Here is a 26785-nt window from a genome sequence, read left to right as displayed (position 1 = left end):
TGTCTGCATACTTAAAAGCTTTTCAAAGTACCTCTGTTGACATGTTTCTTGCATTGCCAGTAAAATACCTCCTCATGTCACATTTCTAAAAAAAAAAAAAAAAAAAAAAAACAGAGCAGCATGGCACATCTACCTGATAAAGGCATTCTGAAAGCCCAGCAGCCTGACTTACAAGCATGCATTAGAAAAAAAGAAATTTATAAGGAAATTGTGTGTCAAACACAAGAATAAATRTTCAGGCTGTAAAATCTTCTTCTGGGAGTTTTCATAACTTCACCAGACAAGGTCCTGCACAATTTCTCYGGCTTTGAATTTTGCCCTGCACAGAGCAGGGCATGGATCAATCAATCTCCTTGAGTTCCCTTAGCACCAAATAAATTCTGTAATTGTCTCCTGCTCCATCACTCCCGGACAATTTAATTCTGCTACTCCAACCAGCTGCACCAGGCATGGGAGAGAAACTGTGTGGAGCTTCAGGGCAACCAGAAGCACAATTCTAAATGCATCCTGGGTTTTAAAACTGCTCTTAAAATCACATATTTTCATGTTAGCCTTCCACCAAAACTTTTCCCCATCACATTACCGGGGTGCCAGGTCTCAATTGCTGATGTACCCCAGCTGTCAACATCACTGCAGACAATACTGATACCAGAACCTGGCCCTGAGCAAGCCACATTTTTCAGAGATTAAATAGAATAAAAATTTTAAAGCAGACAATCATTCAAGTGCTTCAACCACCCACTACTTAGGTGAAAGTTCAAACGTTCCCTCTCTGGTCTCAGGCAAAACCAGCATGGCTGGGTGCTTGATTTTTGCCAGGAGCCTTCATGTGAACTGCCCYCATAACCCATCTGCCACAAGGATGCCACAAGAATTCCAACAAGCAGCGGAAGGAAAAAAATATCCAGTTTTGATGCAGCTATTTCAGTGAATGCAGATGCAGGAACAAAACCCCAAATATTAGCAAATATTCAGCAAATCAGCTGTGAAYGATGACRACAAATAGCTAAAAATGCCAATGAAGAGTGCAYATATTATTGAACAAGAAAATCCATTAAAATCTTAAGCCATTTAGAGGCAATTTGTAATTAAAGAACCAGTTTTATAGTTTTCAATAACTACAATATATTTGATGTTTCAAGTACAAAATTATGAAGTTAAAATTCAGTGCTTTGATTATGATTTATGAAAATACCTCACAGTAAATTGCATTAGTTTACAATTTGAAAAATGCCTGTCTTTCTGACAACTTTTTTTTGAGTTTTTTTTAATAGGCTGCACACAGATGGTCCATGAATGGCCTTACAATTGCACTAAGATATGTTTTTAATGTCTCTATTATTTAATGTCCCTGCTCCCAGARAGCTCTGCTTTTATCACTGCCTGCACAAAAGGTAGGTCACCCAGCACTTTTTCCTACTAAGAGAGAAAAGTTGCTCCTTTCTGGTAACAGACATTGAAATTATTTCCTCTTTGCTTCCAAGAAACAGATTTTCTGATTTCGCAGAGACCAAGTGGCCCAGTGGGAAAGCACCGGAATGTTCAGTGTACCTCAGTTTTATTCCCGACCATGGCGTWGTCAACCTTCAGCGAGTCATTTCCCTTCCCATGTGATAGGAATGACCATGAGCACTCTCTGAAAGCACTTTGGGAGCCACTGGTAACGATTTGCCATCAGCTAAGGGCTAGAAGCACAYCAGCTCTCTTCCACGTACCCAGGGCAGCCCCACTCTAAGCTCAAATACCAACAGGACATTTAGAATGCAACAAAACTACAGCAAAACTGCAGGCTTCTGCTTTTCTTGCTTCTGAGGTTTTCAGAGAGCAGGAGCAGCCTTGAGGGGGGTGAACAGGCTCTGCTCAAAGGAGTTTGCATTACAGCCTCAACACTTTGAGAATCTGCMGTGCTGTGGTTTGTATTGGCAGCGCTCCTTTACGCGACCTCTTGGGAACAATAATAATTTCACTGACAGTAGCTCTTGGCACAAACCAGTGCCAACCTGCTATGAACCAGAGAGTGGGAGTTCTTAACCACTTCCAGAAGAACAGCTGTAATTTAGTTTTTTGCAGGAAAAACTATTAAAGCTTAACGACTTTAGTTTCATGGAGCAGTCAAGGCCTCACTGCACAGAGAGCTGAAAAGAACTCAAAACGAAAAGAAAGAATAAAGTTTTCCCTTAGACCACACAAGCAATTTTTTTGCAAATTAGATCAGAAAMTCCTCACCTGCTCTTGGCAAAGCCCCAGCAATACTTGGAACTCTGCTAACAGCACCTTCAAACCTGTAGAGTTTGAAGGTCTGCAGAGTGAGATCGTACTAACTCTGATAACCTTGCAAATCTTTACTSTGGCCTTTATAACAGCAACAAATGAAAATTTGAGTGCACTCCATCTCCAAAGGGAGGTTTGTTACCTCTGAGATGGGCAGGTGCCTGAGAAACAAGGCCATTCAAAAGTCTCTTCTAGTGTAGCAGACACCACTGCATTGCCTATCATTCAATCCCGACTATTTAGCACCTGGAGCGACATGGGAAATCGTGTGCAATAACCATGAAATGTGGAATAGGATCAGAACATGAAGAGTCTCRCATATCTGAGCAAACACTAAAAGCTGCTTAGGGAAATTTAGCTTTCACCAGACTGAGAAGTTACAAAATCAGAAAATACATATGCAAGACACGGATGAGTTTTATAAATTTCTTTTTGACTCAGTAAAGCTGCTCAAGTGCCAAGTAACTAACAGATAAAAATTACTTAGTATGATAAAATCCAAACCGAATAACATAAATGATATATTGTATACAAATTCAGCTCATAAGAAAGTAAAAGGTGTKGTTAGCATCCCCACAAAGTCATAGACACAGTTCAGACATCTTTAGACAGGAACCTCCTTCATGAACAGAGGTTCAAGAAAGGAACACAGCTTTTCAAGTCAGGCAAGACTTCCACCTTAAAGAGGCAGATTTCCTCAATTATATTCTTTATCCTAAAATTTAATTACCTGCCTTTCTTCTGATATACATCTTCATTTTCATTCTTTATTCATATGAACAACTGTTTGCATACATTTGATATTAGTAGCACACAGATACATCACATCAGGTTTATGCTGCATTATTTTGAATTTTCACACTACAGATTTACTCACTCTATATTTAATTAAGTCTATAAGTCCTTCTTTCTACTGCAAGTTTGATTCCTATGTGGGAGGCTGGGGATTTCTTTCTCTCTTGAGATTTTCCAGCTGATACCAGGGAATTTTCTCATTTTGACCTCCAGTTTTGAAGGATAGACCCTTGGTCCAACAATAGACTTTTGAAAATATMATGAATAGAAACTGTCCTATTAGGGTTCTCTGCATTCATCATTTATTTTCAAGACAGCATGGGTCTTCAGAAATGATCCCTGCACCCCTCTTCAGGCTTAGAATATGTTCAGATGTTCAGCCAAACTCAGTTTAAGCAGAAAGCCACAATATTTGACAGGATACTATTGCAAGATTAACACCTCCTGAGATGACAACCCCACTCAAATTCATAGAAAAAGAATGCATTAAACTGTGTTGTACTAAACCTTTTGTGAGGAAAGTACATACAAAATATGAAAAAACTATTTTAGGCAGCCTAACTGAACAAAGAAACAAATCTTGCTTCAATTTGTCCCACGTCAGTCTCTTGTCCCCTATGGCATCAATAATTTCCCTCCAGCAAAACTAGACCTGGCATTTAAAGCATAAAGTTCCTATCCCTTTGTTCCATTTCTTTTATGCATTATAAAGCCTTTAAATGACTTAAAAGACACATTTTTTTCCCTATACAAGGAACACACTATTCCATAAACAGAAAAAAAAAACAACTCATAATTTGAGAGTCAAAGGATTAGATTTTTCTGCTTTTTCCATCTGATTAAATTATTTGAATTAATTAACCTTTAATTGCATTTGCAACTATTATTTGGTTTTCCATCCCAACAGAAGTCCCACCATATGATATCTATATCCTAGTCAATCTTATGCTCATACTTAAAAACATATGCAAAAAAAAAAAAAAAAAAAAAAAAAAGCTGGAGTCTAAATTAGCATGAAAAACATGTGTGCAGTGGAAAAAAAGTCCATAGTATTATAGCAGAGCAGGGATCTGAGGTGAATTGTATGTTATCAATGTGAACATACATGTCTGTGTAAGATGTGTCCCTTGACAAAGAGGTAGAACTCTCTAAGATCTCACCAAGATCTCTGTTCAGCAAGTGCTGAAAGGAAAATTACTCCTCCAGAGGAACTGYTGTTTTCAACCAGAAGCCTTTGGGCTTGAAAGTTGTGGATGACGATTTCAAGGCAGTTTCAAAATATACATGAGGCAGTGTCCACAGCCTGCACCTGCAGAACCTGAGATAACCACCCAGCAGAGCACCTCATCCCTCACTGAAGACAGCAGCACTACCACTGCAGCTCATTTTAAAGAAATACTCATTAGAACACGTAAGAGAGAAGCAGAAGGGCACAATGTGAACAGAAGTTTGCTTATCAGTTGTGTGAACAGGGCATACAAAAGAAAAGCAGCATAACCTCAGCGTTAGTCACAGCCAAAGCATGGCTGAGCGTATCCTGAACAGTGTCAGAGCCAGCAGAGCTGCCTGCTGATGGGACAATCAGGGGAAAGGACTCACACATCACTGCCTTCCTACAGGGTCACATTTCCACCAGCTGAGCACAGCCAGGCCTGGCAGCAGTGCTAGGAACACTGCACTTGGAGGAGCTTCTGACAGCCAGATGAAGGAGCAGCTCACACATTTCGTGTGCTACTTGAAGCTGCGCCCTTCTTGCTCCACCACACATGCCAGTGCCCAGGACTCCTCAGGCTCCTCCTTCATCTATCCATGGAAAGCAACAACAGAGAGCTGAGCCACCTTCTGCTTCACCAAGTTGAGGTTTTATCCCAAGATCCTTGAAGGAGTGCTTTGTCCCATGGGAATAAAAGGAGGTAAAGACTGACCACCATAAGAATTAACTCTCTTATTCTTTAATATTCTGCATCACAGTCAACGCTTGCAACATTGATCACTTCAACATTCTGCCACCCTCCTTCCACTCGCCCACTGTATCCTAGTTACCAGCCTACTCAGTTTTAAAAGTCACTAATAAATATCATTTTAAGTCAGCAAATGTTTTCTGACCTACGCAAAGCGGGAGGTGGTGGAGATGGGGAATTGCTGTCTTGAAAAGTTGGTTCAAGCAATATGCACATGGAAATGCTAATTTGATAGAGAATTTAGATTGAAATCAGGGAATAAAAATTATCCAAAAGATTAATACATGGCATTATTCYCCCCACAGTAACTGATCTGTCAGAGAGAAGCAGAGATGCTCGATCTGTGTTTCCATGAATAGTAACAAAAAGCGTAGTGTCAGTAACATCCTAACAGAGTGTTGGGACACTCATTTTACTCTAATCATTTCACTAAAGCAGCCCGGGGCAGCCTGGATGCCCTACCAAAGTAGGTAGTTCCTGTTCAGACTCTTCCAATCTCTTCACCACAATGATCCCAAGAGCCCATCCAGCTTGATCGCTCACTCTGCAGCAAGGACACACAACCCGTGGGTTAAACTTATCTCTTACTGTAAGATACCTTCATTTTGAGATACCCTGTCTTCAAAAAATAGTTGATGCTCACTGCTCCACCACCTTGCTCACTGCTCCATCTTTTCCCACACTGCTTTTTTAGAGATGACTTCAAACCATCCTTGTTTCAGTGGAACCACCATCACAAACCAAAAGGGCTTCACCCATTTTATCCAAACCAGCCTAAGCYGATAGAGTAGCTATCTATTTGGTCACTTCTCAAGAAATAATTGTACCAAAATTAAAAGGCACTTACAAACCTTTTTGGTATGTAGATACACACACAGAGACTTCTTCAAAATGCAAAGCTTTCCAAAAAAAGATTTCACAGAGAATTTTCACTCTATCTTATCCATTTTCTGCTTTTCCTTTATGCAGTGCCATAATGTCTCTTGCAGCAGAAGTTAACTGAAGAGGGCCTCTAGGATGCTATTCCTGGTCAGTAAACCCTTGCATTGGAATTCACCTCCTTGCTCCCTCCATCAGGATATGATCAAAAGATCAGATGGGTTCATAAACAACAAAGTAATGGGAACACTCTGGGCTTTGGAAGATTACATGGGAGGTTTGTTTGCATGTTTTTAGCATGCCTCATGCTTGTTGACGTTTTTAACCTCTTCACTTGTGCCAAGAGATAACAATGACTAAGTTAGGAGGGAAAAAGTCATGATATAAAGAAACAAGCATACACATACTGAAGCTGGAGCTGGCTCAGGCTGAAAAGATGACTCACAGATCCTCAGCATCTAGCTTTGTTTCTAAAAGTCAGATAACACCAAAAACTGCCAAAGCAAGAGATAAAGATGTCGTCTGTTTTCTTGTTTAACTCAAATTAAGAAAAAAAAAAATAAAATCAGGTTTCCAGTTTAAGAAGTTTCACAAAATTTATCATTAGCTTTTCAGTGACCAGGGACAGTTTTCAACAAGAAATTATAGTCTCTGGATAGTTTCTTTGGAATTATTTTTATTTACAGAATGGGCAAATGTAATGTTTCCTTATTCACTCCCATCATCCTGCCATAAATTTTCCTGTAACATGTTAACTTCAGTTAAGTACTGAAGTAGGTACTTTTCTACAGCCATAATAAATGGATTCTCAATGAGCCTAAGTTTGCATTGTTTTTAATCAGACCACAACTCTGATTTAATATCTGTGTTGCTCTATTAGCTACACTTTCTGCTTAAATGCAAAAGACCACTCACTATAAGGACATTTTGTGTCTCTGCTTTTAATGAAGTGCTTTGCAAGAATAGAGAACAGCTGCCTGCAATGTGACWTTCTTCAAAAGTCTTCGTTGGTTTACCTGTTAGAGAGGTTTGTTCCTAACAGCAGTTTTGTCATGAAGTTGACTGAGCAGAAGAATAAAAATAAATMATTTTTAAAAAACAAACAGGCACTTTTTCTCCCTCCTCTTTCTTCTTTGATGTATCGGAGCGGTTGCTACTTAAAAATTTATTCTCCCCTCCATCACTAGAGATTTTAAAGAAAATACTGATAGGAGCAGAGTTAAGAGGTAATCTTGAAGAGCTCTGCTCAGAGATTATTTGACAAAGTTGTTGGTTAGTAGTCTGTGAAAARCCTTCTAAACACTTGTCCACCCACTGAGCAGGAGCTTCACCAGTCATGAATATTCCTAAATTCTTTAGAAGAACAGCAAAGCCTTTGACAGAGTAGGTGGCAACAAAGTCAAGGCTGACGTGATATGAGCTGCTTTTCTTGTGTGTTCAGAGACCTCCTACACAGCTCTACAGCTGTACCTCCAAATTCAACCAGGATARTATGGACTCACCCTAACACAGAAAACTCCTCAGAGGAAGCTAAAGCAGTCTTTAGGAGTGCAGACAAAACGCTGTAGTTGATCAAGATATAGAGAAGTAATGAAGGACAAGAATGTTTTCATTGTGAAAAGGAAAATACAAAGATGCCCCAACATTGTATCCTAGGCTGGATGCTGGAAACATATTTATGATCAACATCAGATAGCAAATTTTGCTCATACAATTTTGGTTAGTCACCACCAGAAGCCTATAAACAACTTCAAATGAATCCAGTCAAGGTAGGCAACCAAACAATGCCAAATTAGGTTTATCCACATCAAAAGCGCAGGGAAAAAATGCTGACAATTTATACRGCTTTAAATTAACTATGTCAACTGAAAGAAAGCAACTTGGATGGCTGTGAAGAGATTTTGTGTGAAGAACTAATCAGTACCCCCAGGAGCTCTAAAGAGCTAACAGATTGATAGGATAAAAATCCTGTGTGATGGAGAGAGGGAGGAAATGGTGTGATTTATATAAAACAGAGGTGCAGTCTCATCTAGAATATTACATTCAGCACAAGCCATCACTAGTTCAAAGGGACACTGCAGAACCAGATAGAGTTCAAAATAAGGTAACAGAAATGATTACAGCATGGAAGGAGCCATCTAGAGAGAGTGGAACTGCTTGCTTGAAAAACAGCTGCAAAAATTAATAAAAAGTGAAATGTAGTGAAGCTGGAAATTCCCTGCCTTGTAGGAACAGAAGGAAGGTAGGATATTCAAAACTGATCAAAAAGAAATGTTTTCATCAGCAACAGAATAAAAAAAAAATTTCGTTTTCCTTGTCTTGTAAAGTCATTGTCACCAAACCCCATAGAGAAGGTTTGTAAATTTGTGTTCCAAGATGAGTCTGAAGACCAAACACTATCCAGATTTCTTCAAAGACTGTATTTGCAGACGCACAACATGAAAAGCTGTAACTAAAACAGTTAATGTTAACAAGCCCCCAGCATCAGAGTGTAAACTATCTGACTATTTGAAACTAGAAAAAAAAACAGTGTGGGAGGCAGGCTGTACAAYATTTGCTCACATACTCTTCAGAAAGCACAAGAAACTTTGTATTTATGGCTAAAACAATTACCTGTTAGATTAACCTTAAAACTTATGGATATAAGACCTTATAACTTATGGATATAGATGAACAATCATGTCGACCCACTGCAACATGTTTTGCTCTACACTAGGTTCCTCTGAAATAATTGCTTTGGGTTTTTTTAATAAAGCCTTTACCAGTAGAATGTAAATATTTTTTGCCACWCTGAATTGCAAATGATCAATTGATAAATGGAACTATTTAAGCAGGCTTTCAGATAAATTCTCAGTTGGTGCATACCCTGTATGAACTGAGGACAGGCATCTGAATGGAAATAAACAAGAGACATCCCTCCTGCTCTTCAGCTTGGAGACTCACCAATATTAATGCATGTCCTGGCAACCTAAGAGACCTATTGATTTGCAACCATTCATTCAGTGCAGTGAAAGCCATAATTAGATAAATAGCTCTGGTAAAATGAATCTGAAACCCATTTGTTTTGTGACTGTCTGTTTAATGAGATAAAACAAGAAATTAAATATCTGCTGAATGCTTCTCTTTGTATACTTCACCATAATAGTAAAAATATAAACAAAGAGGTATTAATTTGACTACCATTATTATTTTTTTTTGCATTTTATGTATTTTGTCGCAGCAATTGCTGTCAAGATACTGTTCACAAATTACTGTGCTCTAAAAGGCTGATCATTTTTATCAATCTCTTTAATYCATGTGGATACTGAGGAATAAAGAGAACAAGTCTTTTAATTATTTGCAATCAGTCTTTAAGCTGACAGAGTATAACTTTAAGATAGTATGCATGGTATAAGTTTTTCAAGTATCAAAATTACAACTTTAACATGACTATGTCATTCTTTGTGAAAGGAAATCAAACTCTAAGTTTTCAGAAGTGTTTATAACAGTTAAATCAAATAGAATTAATAAATTTTGTTTCTTAATTTTTTTTCCCCCAACAAAATGCAAGGAAGACTATTTTAAAGTATTCCAACACACAAACCAGGGCTAGTGCTGACAGATGTTACAGTTTATCCTGCTCAAGTCAAAACACACTTAAGCYTGGGATAGGTTGTGTCCTCCCCTTCCTTCTCTGGCAGCTGACTATGAGACTCTGCTTCTGTACCTTCAGGGCTTGGATCTCCCGTGGCCTTCCTTAACAAACACCACACAGCTCAGTTTGTCCTGCAGCAGCTCAGATTCAGCAGCAGGCTCRCAGCCCACACCCCCAGATTTCTTTKCACTGCCAAGAGGCTTCAGGCACTGCAGAAATGACAAACCACAACAAAGCACTGGATTGTACATGAGCTGGGACCCAGAGCGGATCTAAGGGACACTTCTGTCCCATTCCTCTAACCACCCAATAAACAACAGCTTTGCAACTTTCAAAGCTAACCATGCATGTGCATTGTTTTTCTCCCATTCTTTCCATATTTTAAAAATCAATTGATGTGTCACTGAAGTGCATTCACCTATGGGATGAAATGGAGCATCTGCCTAACAGTGTGCAGTAGCAGCCAATGATAGCAAATGATTATCACATGCATCTGAAATTACAAAGTGTTTTAGGACCACTAGGTCCAGCTCTCTTGGTGAGAACTTGGCCAGAAAACCACAATTAAATGCTTATCATCTTAAAAAATGTATAAAYAAACCCCAAACACCTGCTCTCCCTCCCTCTCCCTCCCCCAAGCCACATCATAAACTCTTGATGTTCACAAGTGGTCTGGACCTCAATTTTCTGTTGTTTTTTGTTTTTGGTTTTTTGGTTTTTTTTTGGTGGGATTTGGGGTTTTTTGTGGGATTTGAGGTGTAAGGGGCCTTTTTTTTTAGTTTGTTTTTTTTTTTTTTTTTTAACCCAGAATGCAGCACTTCCTGCTCCTCAACACAAACTGGATACCATCTACTTCATCAAGAAGGGTATGGCTTGACATATATTTCTTCTTCCAGTGGAAGAAATCATTTCAAGCAGCCACTGCTCTTTGCTTGGTGCCACTTGTCCCACAGTCACAAYGCTGGTGCTGACACATGCATGACCTGCAGAGAGGCTCAGAAGGGGCAGCTGCAGGAGAAGCTACCACAATAAAATGCACCCTGAAATTAAACAAAAGGCTGCTGGAGAGGCTCTGAACTATTTCTTTCTTTATTGCTCTAACTCATGTAGCCCATGTATGTGACAGCSACATAAAGGCTTGAGTATGAGGTTCAAGAAACAGGGAAGGAAAGGCAGCTGCCTCACCAACAAGGAAAAAGAAAAAGTTGCATTTCTCACAATCAACATTTTTTAAAAAGGGAAACCAGAAATCATCTGGCATTTAAGCTTTAATGGGTTAATTCAGTTCTGAAACTGAAGACAGAAGATGCTTACTGATGCTATGAATACACATCTACTGGTATTTATAGAGATTGAACGGGTTTTGTCTCTTTCCATCAGCAGAATATTTTCTTTTTACACTATAAAAAATATATTGACTTTTAATCAGTTAGACTGCTGTGCCTCTCTGCAGGAAAATATCTTTAAAAAAAGGAATTAATCAGAGCAAAATRTATACCATAGGATTTAAATYRTTAAATTAATAATTTACCCTAACTTGATACAATGTCAGTAAGATCATTTTACAAGGTCAGACTAACCCAAACCAAACCATAAGTTAACTGAGACAAAAGACATAGTGACAATTATGAATAGCTACTTCCTTTTATACCCAGAATTTGCAAATATTCACATCCTGCTTCCATGACTTTTAACTTTAGAGTCCAAATGACTTCTTTTCTATCCTTAAACTCATGCCAAAAACATATACCAACAGGTATAATGAAAAATGCTTAAATAACAAGGTCTCATGGATACATTTTATACAGCAGATACTAAAAAGCAAGCTAATGTATTCCACTGAAATGGATCCATTCACATGGACCCTACAAGATCTGCAAAGCAGCCTGATTTGGGGAAAAAGGATGCTCAGGAATTAGTGCACAGGAGTAGAGGAGGGTATGGCCCAGCTAAGCCAGCCCTGAAAGACTACAGGAGAAGAAGGCACCCTCCGTCTGCCCAGAGATGCAGGGTGTCCCATTTGATTTCCAGCTCTATGGCACCATGCTCAGCCCAAAACAACCTTAAGGCTCTTTTTCTAAGCRTTAATATGAACCCTTATCAGGATATGGCTCCCATCCCGAGGAGATGACTSTGTGATCAGACCTGCAGCAGTCGGGTGTGAATGTGGTCATCAAGCACAGAAATGCAGCCAGACCCATCTGCAATCTCAAATTCTTTAGCAGAGCCAGACCAAAAGTCTGTATCCTGAACCATTCCACTGGCTGCTAAACCAGCACCCGTCTGGAGTGAGCAGAAACCATGAGTGGGAAGGAGCACTTCATCTGGAACTCAATAAGCAAATYATACAGTATGAATATAAAGTTATACAGATAAGTTACATAGGATAAAGAACAAGGACCTTCCTTTCCTACATGTGAAATGTTACTTTATTTGTTATATAATTAGCATAAATCTATTTTACTGCAATGGTTTCTATGAGTTGGAATGAAAAGTTGGCATATTCTGCCTTCATTTTTTTTTCCTTTTCCCCCTTTGAAAAGCTATCACTGTCTATTTTCAGCATTTTCATCAGCATAAAAATGCACAACTTGTTTTGCAATTTCCTCACGGCACAAATGGAATTTAAACCACTGGGGACATACAAGTAACAACAGCTGAATACAAATCTTAACAGAGTTTGTCATAATTGTGCAGTRTGGTGTTGTTCATTCATCCTGGCAGCTGGGAAATCTAGTGTGAATTAACCAATAATACAGGTTTGCAACCAAGCAAATTAAAGTATACAATTCCACTAAGTGAATTTTGTTTATTTCCCTGTAAGTATATAACTATGGGGATAATCAGCTCACACTTAAATCAAAATTTTCAACAAGATGTAACACTAGCAGAAGTTTTGCAAATATGCATATTTTACTTCCAATGGAGTTGATCTTATTTCCTACGTAGACTTCCTTGATAGGTTTCCAAGCCATACACAGCAATATCACATCTGAAGATCTGCAGGCTGCATCCCTTAGAAAGGGAAGCAAAACCAAAAGTGAAACCAGAGAGATCCTTGTCGGACCAGAATTACAAAAAAACATTCAGGGCTGATCAATACTCACTTCTGCAGTCCTTAACTGAAGGCTTTATTAATATCACACGACAACAGGCATTTAAAGACTGGGCATAGAGAAAATGAGCTCAAGATGTTTTCATCTTGAGCTCAATTTGCAGTGTGGAAAAGAGGTAACAGTCAAGTCTGTGGTTCATGGTAGGCAGGTCAAAGACAGGCTTATCAGGATGTGCTCTGGACCAAAACAGGGAAAGGAAACATAAGCTGTCCCATAGTTGAAAACAAATTTAAAGCTGCATTTTTGATGTGTCAAGGAATCCTTGTCAATTTTATGCAGCTTCCATGAGCACAAGCCACATGATGGCACCTATTCCCCATGTGTTGGCAGCAGCATCAGCTCATGCTGCATCTGGACCTTCCCAGGGATGCTAGAAAGCAGCAGAGATGTCAGCCCAGGAATTGTCAGCCTCACACCCAGCGCCAGCATCAGACTACAGGCAGTGGGCATCATCCTGTCAATCAGGCTAATCCCCAATCTCAGGGAGAAAAATAGCTTTGCATTCTACAAAACTTACTAGGTTACATCCTAGGGCAGAAGTGTGGGTTTCCTTTCCATTTCATTCAACTGTAGTTAATCAAATCCAGGCTTCATTTCTCAGATGTCATAACACATGGGCTAATTAAGAAGTATTCTCAATTTAGCAATTCACTGAAGACCAACTAAGAAACAAATTATTATGCAAATAAACACATGAGACACTGAAATTCCCCATCAGCTACCATGGTCACTGTTGCTTAAGCTACTTTATCCAYTGCTCAATATTTCATGTGTCACCAATCAGACCTGACAAGTTTAAGGATACTATATGTGATATGTGAAAGACAAGTATCTTAATCGAATACATTTAGCAGAAATACATAATAACCCTGATTATAATAGAAAACTTACCACAACTATTTTTAGTCACATAATAGCTGCCAAAGTGATGGGGGTATTRAGTTACTGAGTAGAACTCTATGGCAGACTTGAAAGCAAAATGTCACCAATATCAATCAGTCAACTTTGATAATACTTCTGACAATAAAACTTCCAACCCACCGAGTCAATCCAGCACTTTCATGTACTGATTTCAGCCAGCACAACATCTACACACAGCATCACTGCATCTTTTTAATGCAGAAGAAATGTCAAAATGAAAGTCTCTATAGTATACATAAACATAAGTACCAGAGAAATTATTCTGATTTTTTTTTCTACTCATTAACAACACTGATAAAAAGATCATAAAGGTGCTAATGAAATACGTTGATGACACAAAATTGGAGGTATTGTCAAAACCCATGTAAACAGAATGATGTACTGGAAGATTACGTTGATTCAAGAACTGTAGTATTAGGAAAAGTGTGTAATTCAGCAGCATGAAATACAAGGTCACTCAGGCACYATGAAGATGAGAAGCTGCCAATGAGGATATGGACTGCGATAAATGTCAGTCACTTGTGAGAGGATTATCTGGGTACCMGGCAGATCTATATGCTCAGCTCAATCAAAACCCAGCTATCAACCACCACCATCTTTCCGTGATGGAAAGAACAGTAAATTCTGAGTATTTCCAGCAGCCAGTTTCTAATGTCCTGGCAAAACCTCACTGACAACAYTATAGAAACCCCAGCTGCCAAATGGATTGATTAGAGTAGCTACTCAAATGACATAAGCAACTGAAAGCTCTTAAGAGGAGATRGGGAAAACTTTAGCAGAATGTAGGTTGAGAGGATCTGATACTTGATTTAATTAAAACAGATTGCATGTAGTTTGATTTTTTTTCCCCTGCCAAAGAGGAGTTGTCTCCAACAGCATGACAACTGCTAGTGCCAGAATATATGATAGATATCCCTAATACACTYCAACCCTCCAGCTATTTTCAGCTCAGGAACCTTCTGTGCCTCATGAGGATTATGTATCCTCAAAACATTTCTCTTCCATGAACTCCTCCAGACTCACCCTGAACTCATGTAGACTTCAAGCAGCTGTACCACAATTCCTGWGGTTTATTTTCAACCTGTCACCTTACAGTGGTTTTACATCCTGACAAACATCCAGCAAAGTAGCTGCCCAAAACAAAGCTAAGGTGAAGACAATCTGAGAACATCTGCCTGGTTAAAGACTTCTAGGAATCTCACAGAAATAATTACAATGTCTCAGAAGAGGAAATAGTCATGGCATTTCTTCAGCTTTGATCAAGCCAAACAGTACATCCCACAATGAATGTTTCTATAGCAGGACTTTTCACAGTATCAGAGTAATGGGATTTGACACCACGACACCCAAAAGGCTTTCCAGATCCACTGCTGTGACAAAGGGCAACACTGATGCGCACGTATAACAGTTTTTATCTGTGTGTAAATATGAACCTAGGAAGCAGAAGAGGTGATTAAAAAGGTCTGTGCCTGTGTGTGTGCAAGACAATTCCTCYTCCTTCTGAGCACTTCCCTGCTCTCCCAGGAGCAGCATTTGCTGCATTAAGAGTTAAACTGAGTGTGGTGAAAAGGGGTTTTGGCGTGACGGAGTGACTGCTACACCGATGGCCTGCAGGAGCTCACYGCTGATGCTTCCAGAGGCATGGAACTGTATTCCACCACTAGTCACAAGAGAAAAGGGAAGAGAAGGAATTATGCTTAACAGGCCCCAGGAAGCCCAGCGAAGACAGTCCATAAGCAAAGTACTGATGCTGGCTACACGTACATTCAATATACAACTCTAGGAGGCAAACTGGAAAACAGAAGGGTCTTTCCAAAGATTTTGAGAAAGGACCTGGCAAAGGGAAACAGTTCCACAAGGCACAACAACCCACTGCAACAGATCCCTCCTCTGCCTCTGCACAAGCTCTGACACAYGCTCAGCTGCCACAGCAAAAGATTGAGTCATTTTCTCCTATTTTATCCAGCAGAGGAGGAAGAGTGAAACCTACACCTTGCAGCTCACTGCAAATGCAATCTAATCATCCATGCCTTCTTGGATAACTGTGCTACACCTACCCTAAGGATTAATTTATGAAAAAACACCATCAAAGACAAGGTCAACGTATGGTTTGAAGTTCAGGAGCTTTAAAAAAAAAATTGGACTCCCCTAGACAAGGAACTGGAGGTTCATTTCGTCTAAATGACTGAAGCAGTGGAGTGTATTCATGTTTGTTTTTCACAGCACAAAAACATCCAAGCAAGATAGTTTCTACAGCTACTAAAATGTGCTTTTGCATCTCCAAGTTCATTGCATCTATTAGTACTGGATGTATCTCAACACAGAAAGCCAAAAGTACCTATTTGCTCTTCAGTTTTGGGCGTCACTGAACTGGGAGGGAAATCTACTTTTGTTACACTGTATTTTCAATTATTCCCATCTCTAGTCGCAATTTTCAAATAGTCTAATATGAAGGGCCAAGGACTGAGATATCAAAACAGATTGAAATTTTTTTTTTCACCCCATACTGGTTTTCAAAATCAGTTCTTTTAATGTACACTACCCTCTACTACACAATGCCTTCCTTTCCCCTGAAGCCCAGGAAGTACTTGAAGAGCATGAAGTGAAGTACATCCTTAAAACAATTATAACACCCTTAACACTTCCATTATATTTTATTATCCATAGTCCCCAGGCATGCACACATGTAGATTTTCTGTGCTTTATAGATGTGGAAGCAAACTGCACTGCAGGCAGTCCCTGAGCAAGACAGCATCAGAAGCAGAACTCTTGTTCAGAGGTCATAATGTTTTTCTAGGAAATTAAACAAGCCAGGATTTCAGCTGGTCAGCATTTACTKGAAAACAGCTCACCTAAGTGAGCAACACTCCTGACGGAACCAGCTGGACAAATAAGACTCTCAGCTTGGTGTTTGAACAAGCAAAAAGGCACAAAGAAAAAGTCACTGGAGAGGAARAACAGATTAAGATTTTTGTCAAAAGCAAACAAAATACTCTGAAAATTAACTTTGGATTAACTTGAAATATTTTGTTGAGGTGGAAAACAAAGGAATYTTGGTTTTATATATCTGTGTTACTCAACCTTTCTCCAACCTTATTTTAAGGCTTTAAATTTTAGAGTCATGTTTAAAAGGGAAAGTGTAAAAATGCTGCATTTTATTGTTCTAACATATCCCTTTTCTCTCCCAAACATGGTCAGTTTCAGAGTTTAGGTTATTTTTAATATTAAATAGAAAWATGTGAAAAGTGTCATGTCCCTAGAAGTCCATTTCTGACTTTTAGTTCATGCTGCTGAGCAATTCCATCTGCAGGAAAGTCCCTGCAAACCCAGAGATGTAAGAGCACAGCATTCCCGTTCTCCACACGGGACCCAGACCCTGCTCTGAAGGTTCTGCTGGAACTACACAGRATCTCCACACAGCATCACCCACTGACCCAAGGGCATAGAATCATAGAATGGACTGGGTTGGAAAGTAYCTAAAAGACAATCTAGCTCCAASCCCCTTGCCATGGGCAGYGACACTTTCCAATAAACCAGGTTGCTCAGAGSCRCATYCAAKCTGCCCTTGAATATTCCCAGGGATGGGGCATCCACAGCTTCTCTGGGCATTGCTCCTGTGTGTCACCACCCTCACTGTGAGGAATTTCTTCCTAACAGAAGATCAGCTGGGCTGACTCCAGACTGCCTTACAGACTCGCCATCCTCCCTCCAGTCTTCCCACCAAGATAGATGGTTCAAGAAAAACTTGATGACCCACAGGGTACTGGGAGGTGAAGCCACGTGTGACACCACCACTAAATCTGTGTTCTGGTGTTCTGGTCCATAACACAGAACATCAGCAAAGGCAGGCAGAGTCTCATCTGGAACTGTGTGAAGCAAGAAGGGACCAAGGCTTCAGCAAGCACAACTGAGGAGCTGCACGACCCAGGAGCTACCCAGGCTTCTCACCGGGGTGTTAACTCACCCACAGCAAATATTTACAGAGTAACAGTTGTATTGCTCGCTTGTCAAATGCTTTCAGTAGTGGTGAGGAATAACCATAAGAGTAAACCTGAGGCTGCTCTGCATGGTGTCTCCCTGAAGTGTCACGAATTTGTTTTGTTAAAGTTTCAGACCTGCCTGTGAACTAACGCTGTTACCAGCAGCAGTTCTGTGCTGCTTCTCTCCGCCTCACTTCACACTTACTCCATTTCTTTGGTAGCATRCTTTTCAAGAGGAGCAAACTACACTCAATTCAGAAAAGGACTTTCTTCGTTGGGGTAAAGATACCCGTCACAAACATCCTCTTAGGGCTAAGCAAGACTTGGCTATTTAACTGAATATTTAGCGCTGGGTTCAYATGGACAACTTGTCTGGTGGATTACTAATTCACCTGAACAATAAAAATCATTAGACATCACCACATTATTTTGTGTGTCAAACATGCTGGAGGAAAGAAATTAATGTAAACTGGATCAAAATTTTTCAGAAATAGCTATTCTGCTGTGAATTCAYATCGTACCTTAATCCTAATTATCTTCCTTGCCTATATATCCTCTTATAACAAAACATTCACCCAGGAAGTTCGGTTTGAAAYTCACACCCTGGTATATTTCACAACAACTTCCCCCTGCAGAGAAATMATTTATTTACATGGGCAAAGTACTGCAAAGTTGATGAGGGTACAAACACACACCAGACTGACTTCCCCCCAACTCTCTGAACAGGTGTTTATCAGTTCACCAAAACCAAAGAGCAGCTCTCTGGATTCCCCACGCAGACAAACCCAACCCCATGTGGATAAATCCACCTCTCCACTTYGACTGCTCARGCGGTGGGTTACAATCCAGTGTTGACYCGCCAGGGAGGTCTGACCCGATTGWCTGCCACAGACCTGATGGCAATGCCACCCCCCGATATGACTCTAGTTGCAACTGGCAGAGACCCGAGCCATGAGCAGCTGCTCGCCACTGCAGCTCCCAGCCACGGCAGTGCCACGCTATACTTCACCAGAGTGAAGCAAAGGTGAACCACCAGCCTTTTGAGAAATGGGTGAATTTGAGTGAAATTKGGCTGGGGATCTCCACGACGCTCACCTGACCCCACGGCCTCACTGGCGGGAGGTAGAGAGGTTGGGGGCCAGGTGTGTACATCGCAGCTTCACTCCACCCCAGCTTCACACGCTCCAGGGCACGCTGGAGTTCGCTGCTGGATGGAACACGCGTGTGTGCCGCTGTCGGAGCACAGCCACGCTGTGCCTCCTGTCCAAGGAGAGCACGCAGCGGCCCGCACGAGGGGAAAAGGAGGGAAGGGAAGAGGCACACGAGGAACCCGGAGATGGGACAGGRACCCTTTCTCACCCTGGTATTTCATGTGATACCAGAGATGGCAGCGGTGGCCCGAGCCCGGGGCCCCTCGCGGGCACCTCTCCCGGTGGGTGCCGAGGTGCCGCCCGCCGCTGCCCGGCCATCCTCCCTTCTTCCTTCCCTCATTCCGCCCCAGCCGCCGTCCGCCCCCCGCGCGGGTCCAGCGTGGAGAGCCCGCGGCCTCCCCCTCACCACGGCCCGGCCGGGGGCGCTGCGGGCACCGCCCCGCCTGCCCCGGCACCTCGGCCCGGCGGGCAGGGCACAGCAGGGCACGGCCGGGCAGGGCAGGGCAGGGCAAGGCGGGGGCGCTGCCCCGAGCCGCCCGCGGCTCCCTCGCTCTCTCCTCACTCACCCGGCCGGCGGCGGCCGCGCTTTTCCTCCGCAGCGTCAGCCCGCTCCGCAGCAGCGCCGGCAGCTCCCGCAGCTTCTGCCGCAGCTGCACCGGCGGCGGCGGCTCCTGGGCACCGCCGCCGGGGCTCCAGCTTCGGGCCAGCTCCGCGCCCTCACACGGCGACGGCATCTTGACGGAGCCCACGGCCATGCCGCATCCCTGCCGGGCTGCGGCGCGCAGAGCCGCTCGCCTTCCCCCGGCCCCAGCCCCAGCCGCGCTCCCACCCACCGGCAGGCACACGGCGGGCGGGCGGGCAGGCGCTCCCTCGCACGCAGCGCGCAGCACTCGCACCTTCCCCCGCACGGCGCGGCCCCAGCGCCGCGGGCAGCCCCGCACCGCTCCCGCCCCGCGCCGCCGCTCCGGCCGTGATAAAGTGCAGGTAATGAGGAGGGTGGAGGAGGCGCGGGCGGGAAAAGGCAGAAAGTCCTGTTAACTCCTTTGCGCTCGGGGACCGCCGCCCGGGCTCTGTCCCCACCGCCCCTGGCACCCCGCACCGAGAACGCGTGCGAGAGTGGACGGGCCGCTCTGAGACGGCGGGTCCGAGCASAGGCGGGAATGGTTCAAGCTCCTCCAGGGGCTGCCTGGCCTCGGCTTCCTCCTGGAGGCTGTCAAGTCTGGGCTGGAGGAAGCCCCAAACCGCCTGCTGTGACCCCCCAAGCACTGAGCCTGCCTGGACTGGAGGCCTCCTTGCATTCCCACTTGCCCAAGTTACCCTCTGATCCAATGATTTGCTATGTCTTCCAGGCGTGAAGACCTTCTCCATTCCCTAAACAGTGTTTTTTTGATTCAAAGAAGTATTTCATTCTCCAATGCCAGCCAGCATTATACTTGGAGAAGCCAAGCAGTTCATCTGGGGTGAATGACTTGCTTCCAGTCATTCAGGTAATCTCTGGAAGAGACCTCTCAACGACAGAAACCAATTCCCTTACTATTTGTAAAAGACTGGTCTAAAGTTCAGTTCCATGGATTATGGGGACTTTATTTAGTCTCTGGAGCCAACCTTTTCTAACTCAGTAKTGCACATATTGCTTCCTCACTGCCAGACTCTATTCCCTTCTCTTTAGATCAGAGAACTGATGGTAATGTGGGTCTCCCTTACCTCTATCTCCTGCCTCAAAGCTACAGATGAGGCTGACCAGCTCATCCGGGCTGAATTTACCAGTGCCTAAATGATTGAGTAAATGACATTATAGTCAGCCAATCTCACAGCCATGTTAGAGAGAGCTGTTGCCTTGTCCCAACCAAGAGGTCCCACTGGTTTTGGGACGCACTGTAGTACTTCTCCAGCCCTACAGGGAACTAGCTTAACCATGAAACTGACCTTGGGAATAAAAAGTAAAAAAGGAATAGGTTTTTTCTCATCACTGATGCACTCCCTAAACCAGCTCCTCTGGGATTACAGGGCCAACCATAGTAGAAAGATGGCAGATGTGCCCAACCTGTGTGTCAGGGTGCAGAGACACAGAATGGCCTCTTCCAGCATCAGTGTGACATTGGATTATCTGTCACATGAATACAGCAGCAACAGCCTGGCCTTTCAGCAGCACTGGCCTGACAGCAGGCTGCTGCAAAAGTCATCCCACAACCCATGGATGTGTTACTCCCTTTGCCACCCTTACGTGGGATCTGGTAACTATCAGACTRTTCAGTAGATCGATCTGGTGGAAAAATAACACCTCAGAAAATAATGGATTTTCCACTGGCCAGACAGCTGAATTGATCCACCTAGTGACCACACAGCTGCAGGATCATAGAGAGCCAAAACCTGGAAGTGAGGCAAAGCAGAACTGCTCCTTTCAGTAGACGTCTGTCATTAAATCAGCTTACCTGCATCCTGTGTGCATGATTTGATGGGCAGTGTGAATCAGGACAACCTGGGTACCCTTGAAAGGGTCAGGATTTGCTCCAGCCACATTCTGGCACCGCCTCCTTCCTGCTGGTACTGCCCATTACATCAGCCAGATCTGAAAGGTTAAGTGTGAAAAATAATCACTTATACTAGCAGAGTAATATGGCCCATTGCATGATGTCTATTGCTGACACAAAAGACAGGAAAGAGACAGGATAGTGACAGCSTTTAGACAAAAGGTGTGCTGCAGACCTCAAAATGCCAGAGAGATCTGGAAGTCCCAAGTGGCAACAACACCAACTCTTTTGCAAGGACAAGGGTGATTATGACAATCCCAAACATTGTCATGTCCCAACCACTTCTATAATTTCACTTGATTTGTGCTTCCCAACTGCCCTGCAATGTAGTTTTGACAGCTGTGTTGCTTGGCAGCCACTTTGCCACAGCTCAGGATGTMATTATTAAGAGAAGTGTATCTACACCCAAAAGAATAATGGATTCTTASTCTATGGGCTTCACAAAAGGACCGTGTTCTTTGTCTGAGTCTTTGGGCACTGCAATAATACAGGCAGCAGTAAAATAACTCAATAAAGTGGGACTTAATGTGACAGATTGGGGTATAACCAGAAGTAATTTGATTATGTTAAGAAAGGCTAAAATTATGCCAGTGCTCAAAATTGTTTGTTTTTTAACTAAGCAAAGTAAGTGTAACTTGTAAACAGTGTCAAAAGAGAAATAAATATGCCCTGCAGTGTGTTTAGAAATTATCAGCTGCCAGATAGCATAATATGGACTATCAATTGTCAAGAAATTGAGTAGATAGTAGTTAGGCCTCTCTAGTTCCTGTTTGGATCATTCCAGGTTTTGAGAGRATTGTGGTAGGAATTGTATAAAATTAAATTTTGTGTTGCTTATTTTTGTTAAGTCGCTGAAGGTTTAGAATGGTGAATGAGTCTGGGTTTTTTCTGCAGAGGAAAGGGGTGGGGATCAGAGAGCAAAACCAGATCTGATCAGGAGGTATTTGGCAAAACAGTTTCATTTCAAAAACCCAAAATAGTGTGTTGCAGCCAAAGTATTGTGTTCAGAACCTCTCACTTTCAGTGAACTCTGACTGAAGGCAGAGCAGGGCTCTCAACAGGTTTGGCCYTCAGGTGACTGGATTTCCTGTCCCYTATAGAACAGCAGCAGTAACACTAAAGGAGAATCAGACCCACTGACCACGTGCAGACATTGGAGATCTYCAGTCCTCCAGATTAAACACCTATAATTTGGTCCCATATAAAGCAAAATTAAGGACACACTCTCTCTGGTTCTTTTTGGCAAGAAATCTGAATTTGAATAGACCTTCCAGAGTCGAGTCTGGACCAGGCTTTGTTCCCTCACTTGCAACAGTCTTCATATAAATATAGAAACATCTATGTTTAAATAGATACAGGATGGAGTCTGGAGACCTAAACAACTCTACTGCACTTTGCAGATGTGGAGCCTGGGAGTGTCTGCTTTTTTGAACGTGTTTGTTTTTCTTTCATGGTGTAGCACAATCAAAAGMAGTGCAGTAAAAACAATACAAGCTGTTTCATGCCTGTGTGTGTTTCAGATCAGTTTTTAAGTAGATCATTGCAGAAAAAAAATTATCTGGTATCAGACATTTTCTGATAAAGCGTAATAGACTCTTATTTTGGACTTAAAGTATTAGGAGTTCTTGACTCTGYTGGAATAATTGATAGATGCCACTTTAGTTATACCTGCATGAAGATAGGCAATGCAGAAATAGAAGTGCAGAGTACTGGTGTGCAGGAGCCATATGTCATTGACAAGCAGCAGTCCTTTTTGAATATTTGCTCTCCCTGACCTGGGAGGAGGCATTCAAAGGAAAGCAAATTTTTTTCCTAAACAACACCACTCTCTGTACAACCAGCCAAACACTACTTCCCCTTCCCCAGGCAGTCCTGCTGGAGTGGGGATGGGGATTAATACTTTCCTGCCCTTTCAGAAACTCAGWTGATTTTCTTCTTCCCGTCTCTTCAAAAAGCAGGCAAGCAGGTTTTTCTTCCTAACACCTCTCTTCCCATTCAGGGGGAGGTGAGCTGTGCTCTGCCCACCTCCTATACAACATCCGGATAAACACCAAGGGAGGTCCCTTTCTGGGAGATGCTCTCCTGACTATTGTATCCTACCAATTTTTGTTTGCCAGATGTTATTCCAGGCCCAACATATGTGAGTTGCTGACTGCCTCTGTCACGTTCCAAAGTCCTGCCACCTCTCATGCTCCTGAAATGGAGAAGCTTGGCCTGGCAGATTTTTCTTTCTGGCTTTAAACACCATGTGTGCAATGACCCTTTAAAAGAGAAGGGCTGGGCAAGGCTTTGCTCCATTCTGCCACTTCAGCACCTCACAGCAGCCTGGGGACACATTTCCCAGTCCCAAAAAGGGACAWGTGTGCCCCTCATCACTTCAACCACAGCACAAGTGCAACAGGTGACCATTCAGCCATYGTGCTGTGAGCTGGAGAGAGCTCTGCAGAAGTCTGGGCACCTTTTTCTCCTTTGACAATTTTTCATTGGTTCACTCAATTTCAGAACAAAACCAACCTGTCCACGTGTCACAGCTGCTAGGAACCTGCTTTTTGGCTGAACAACTTGCTTGAGATTTAAGAGTTGTTAGCTCCCTTCTACCTGACCAAGGAGTGGGACCTCAGTTGCTTTTTGAATGTCGAATATCATCAAACTACTGTGGATATAAATAGTACAAATTCATTATCAAAGCCATATAGATCAGGGGCATGTATGTGGGTAATGCTTTTTTTTTTTTTTTAAATCATTTAGTTTCTTAAGCAATTTTTTTAAAAAAAGCAGTTTAATACTGTGTCATCATATAGACCAAATATTCAGTTGCTTAAGCTCAAAAGCACAGTTTGCAGCGTTTCCAAGACGTGAAAAATCTGCACAATGCAATGAATGCTCAGCAASAGAAAGATACCAAAATGGGAGTAGGGGATGAGGAAGCAGGAAAACATTGCAAGGTGTGACTTGAAAGAAAGCAGGAAAGGAGAACAACTACAAAAAAAAGAGGGAAGAGGTTWAAGATAAAGGAGATGTATGAGTAGCTGAAATATTTCAAGTAGTTTCATGATTTTTGTGACTCATAGCTGGAAAGTCTGAAGCTGCCTGTCTTAATTCAACCCCCTGTTTTCTCTTGGCAGCCTGTGAACCTCTTCAGTTCAGCATCTGACCCTTTCTCCCTGCAGTTCACCAACAGCCACCTTCCCCTCTGCCCCAGCACCTCTTCCAGCCTTCAAAACTTGGAGCATCTTCAAATGGCTGCTCAGCCTGTGTCCTGCCCGTGAATCATCCATGGAATTGGGACATGATCCCTGCTACTGACTCAGAGATGAGAGAGCTCAGGAGCATCCTGAGCCACTGGGTTTGTTGCTGCCATTGTTTGAATCCAAATTATGGCACTGGTCAGAGGACAGGTGTGCAGGAGGGTGTCTGAAATCCTCCATGGATCTCCTTGCATTTCCTTTAACAATTTGGTCTTTTTTGAAGATCACTGGCCCATGATGACAAGAACAAAACTAATGTAAATACAGCATTGTGTTTACATTGTTTGGTGCGTAGCAAACTTTTGCTTTCATRCAAACCCAAGGAAGAAGGCATTTTCTCTGGTAAATGTGATTTGCCAGAGCCAATGAACCTGACTCAGGTCCTCAGTTTGATTTGCCTTCTTAACATACTCRGTAGCAGGGGACCTTATGACCCCTCAGGGAAATTAAACTCTTAAAGCTCATATGTCTGGCCTTTTCTGTCAAAACAGTGTTGTCATTGAGCTATTGCTCTTTCTCTTACAGGCCAAAATTAAGCTCTAAAGCCAGTAAGATCCTCAATGGAGTTTGTTCAGTTTGGTTGTTTGGTGGGTTTTTAACTAAACAGACAAATCTCAAAATGACAAACCAGTATCTTGTAATTAAAAATTTAAAAAGAAAACACATAAATGAGCCCACGGATTCAGGGAGTTTTTCTGACAGCTACAACCAAAAATTCAAGTTCCTTTACCCTCCAGACACATAGGCATATACATGAGGGTTTTTTCATGTGCAATGTGAGAAGCTTTACATACATTTACAGAAGAGATTGTGTAGGAAATTTTAAAAGAGACAAATTGCAATTAGGTGCTAAATTCTCACAGGCGGTAGAAGATCTCCCCTGTGTGATTAATGGTTAATCTGCAAATTTATCTTTTCTTCCTTAGCTGTTAGATTTTCTATACATGTTTAAATTCATTTTTTTCTGTTTTAGTTCACATTTTGTACTTCTTCTCCATACGTGTGTGAGGACCCTTTAGCCTCATTTTGTTGAAATTGTGTTTAAGATACTGTGCTGCCTCTTTTAGTGTCTGAGACATCTCTGTGAATCTTCAAATGCTTGAGCTCATCGAGCACATTTGAGAGGTATTGAAATCCTAAAACTATTAAGTCCTTACAAGTATTCTGAAACTAGGCAGCCAGTTAAGAGCTGTGGTTAATGCTTCACTGAGGTAAAAAGTGCAGCACTTCATATGAGACCTCAAGTCCAGATAGGGTCTCAACCTCCAGACACAAATCCATACAAAATCAAATCAGCCTTCATTGATCCCCCTGCTCAGAGAACCACTACAGAAATAAGAATGAGACAGAGAGAGAGAGAGAGAGAGAGAGAGAGAGAGAGAGAGAAGGAGAGGTTTCTATAGCATATATATCCCTAGAGTGTCTGCTCAGCTTTCATATGAGGGAGCTGCTGTAATGTAATGGCTTTCTCATATGATTATATTATCATTTGCAAAATGAGATATTTGCATATATGAGTACACAGATATGAAAGGTCGCCTTTTGTTTTAATTACAGCATCAGAATCTCTGGCTGCCTCCATGTAAACAGACCTTACAGCCCCACATAATCTCTTTGATGAAGGGAAAATACAAAACCACATGCCAAACATTTTGAGTTTTCAGCATAAACCTGTTTCTATGTTGACAAGCTTTTCCCAGGGATAGTAACATCAGTAAAATATTTTCATTCCAATTTCCTGAGAGGTTGGAAAAATCAACAAAAGAATAACATGAAATAGATTGCCAGAAATAATATTACCATTTTAGACATGAAACCATGTCACAACATCATGTGAGTACTGAAATGCTTTAAAACATTTTCTTTAATTTGATTTGTTTRTATTTATTCTGGGTTTTGTTTTAAMTATGCCTGATTTTTCCCGCTGAGTAAGAGGACTGCAGCTGTGGAACAGAAACAGGGAGGCAGATGACTGGAAATAAAAATTGTGTCCAATTGGGGGTTCAGAAGACAGTCTCCACAGTATTAGGGATGGTGTAAATTTGTTATTCTGATAAGAATAACATTAAAGGTAGTGAAGTACAGCCATACCAGCAGTGACAGAGGTGATGAGGCTGTGCACAAATCCAGGTGGCTTTGTCCTTTCCATTTGGGGGGTGGTAAAGCAGGGAAGGCTCCCTCCAGCAAGTYTGCTGGCATAATCAAAAGTCCAGGGAGAGATACTGCCTTCCACCCATGCCAGAGCACAAAGACCAGTGAACATGTGCCCAGGGAGTAGCAATTGGCTTTTGAATAGTT

The 26785-nt window shown here is 42.1% G+C and overlaps 1 protein-coding gene across 1 annotated transcript in view; it reads right to left on the bottom strand.

Annotated features, from left to right (window-relative positions):
- RAPGEF5 (Rap guanine nucleotide exchange factor 5) overlaps positions 1-19487 on the bottom strand; it is a 153571-nt gene extending 134084 nt beyond the window's left edge. Inside the window, exon 1 of the mRNA XM_057363632.1 lies at positions 19275-19487. Coding sequence (XP_057219615.1) covers positions 19275-19463 — 189 coding nt within the window. The 5' untranslated portion in view covers positions 19464-19487. The remainder of the gene's footprint in view (positions 1-19274) is intronic.
- Between the last annotated feature and the right edge of the window lie 7298 nt (positions 19488-26785).

Source organism: Malurus melanocephalus, unplaced genomic scaffold (genome assembly GCF_030028575.1).
Source record: "Malurus melanocephalus ecotype Western Australia unplaced genomic scaffold, MMel_1.1 scaffold_29, whole genome shotgun sequence".
NCBI classification, from domain to species: Eukaryota; Metazoa; Chordata; class Aves; order Passeriformes; family Maluridae; genus Malurus; species Malurus melanocephalus.
This window is presented reverse-complemented; position numbering and strand designations above follow the sequence as displayed.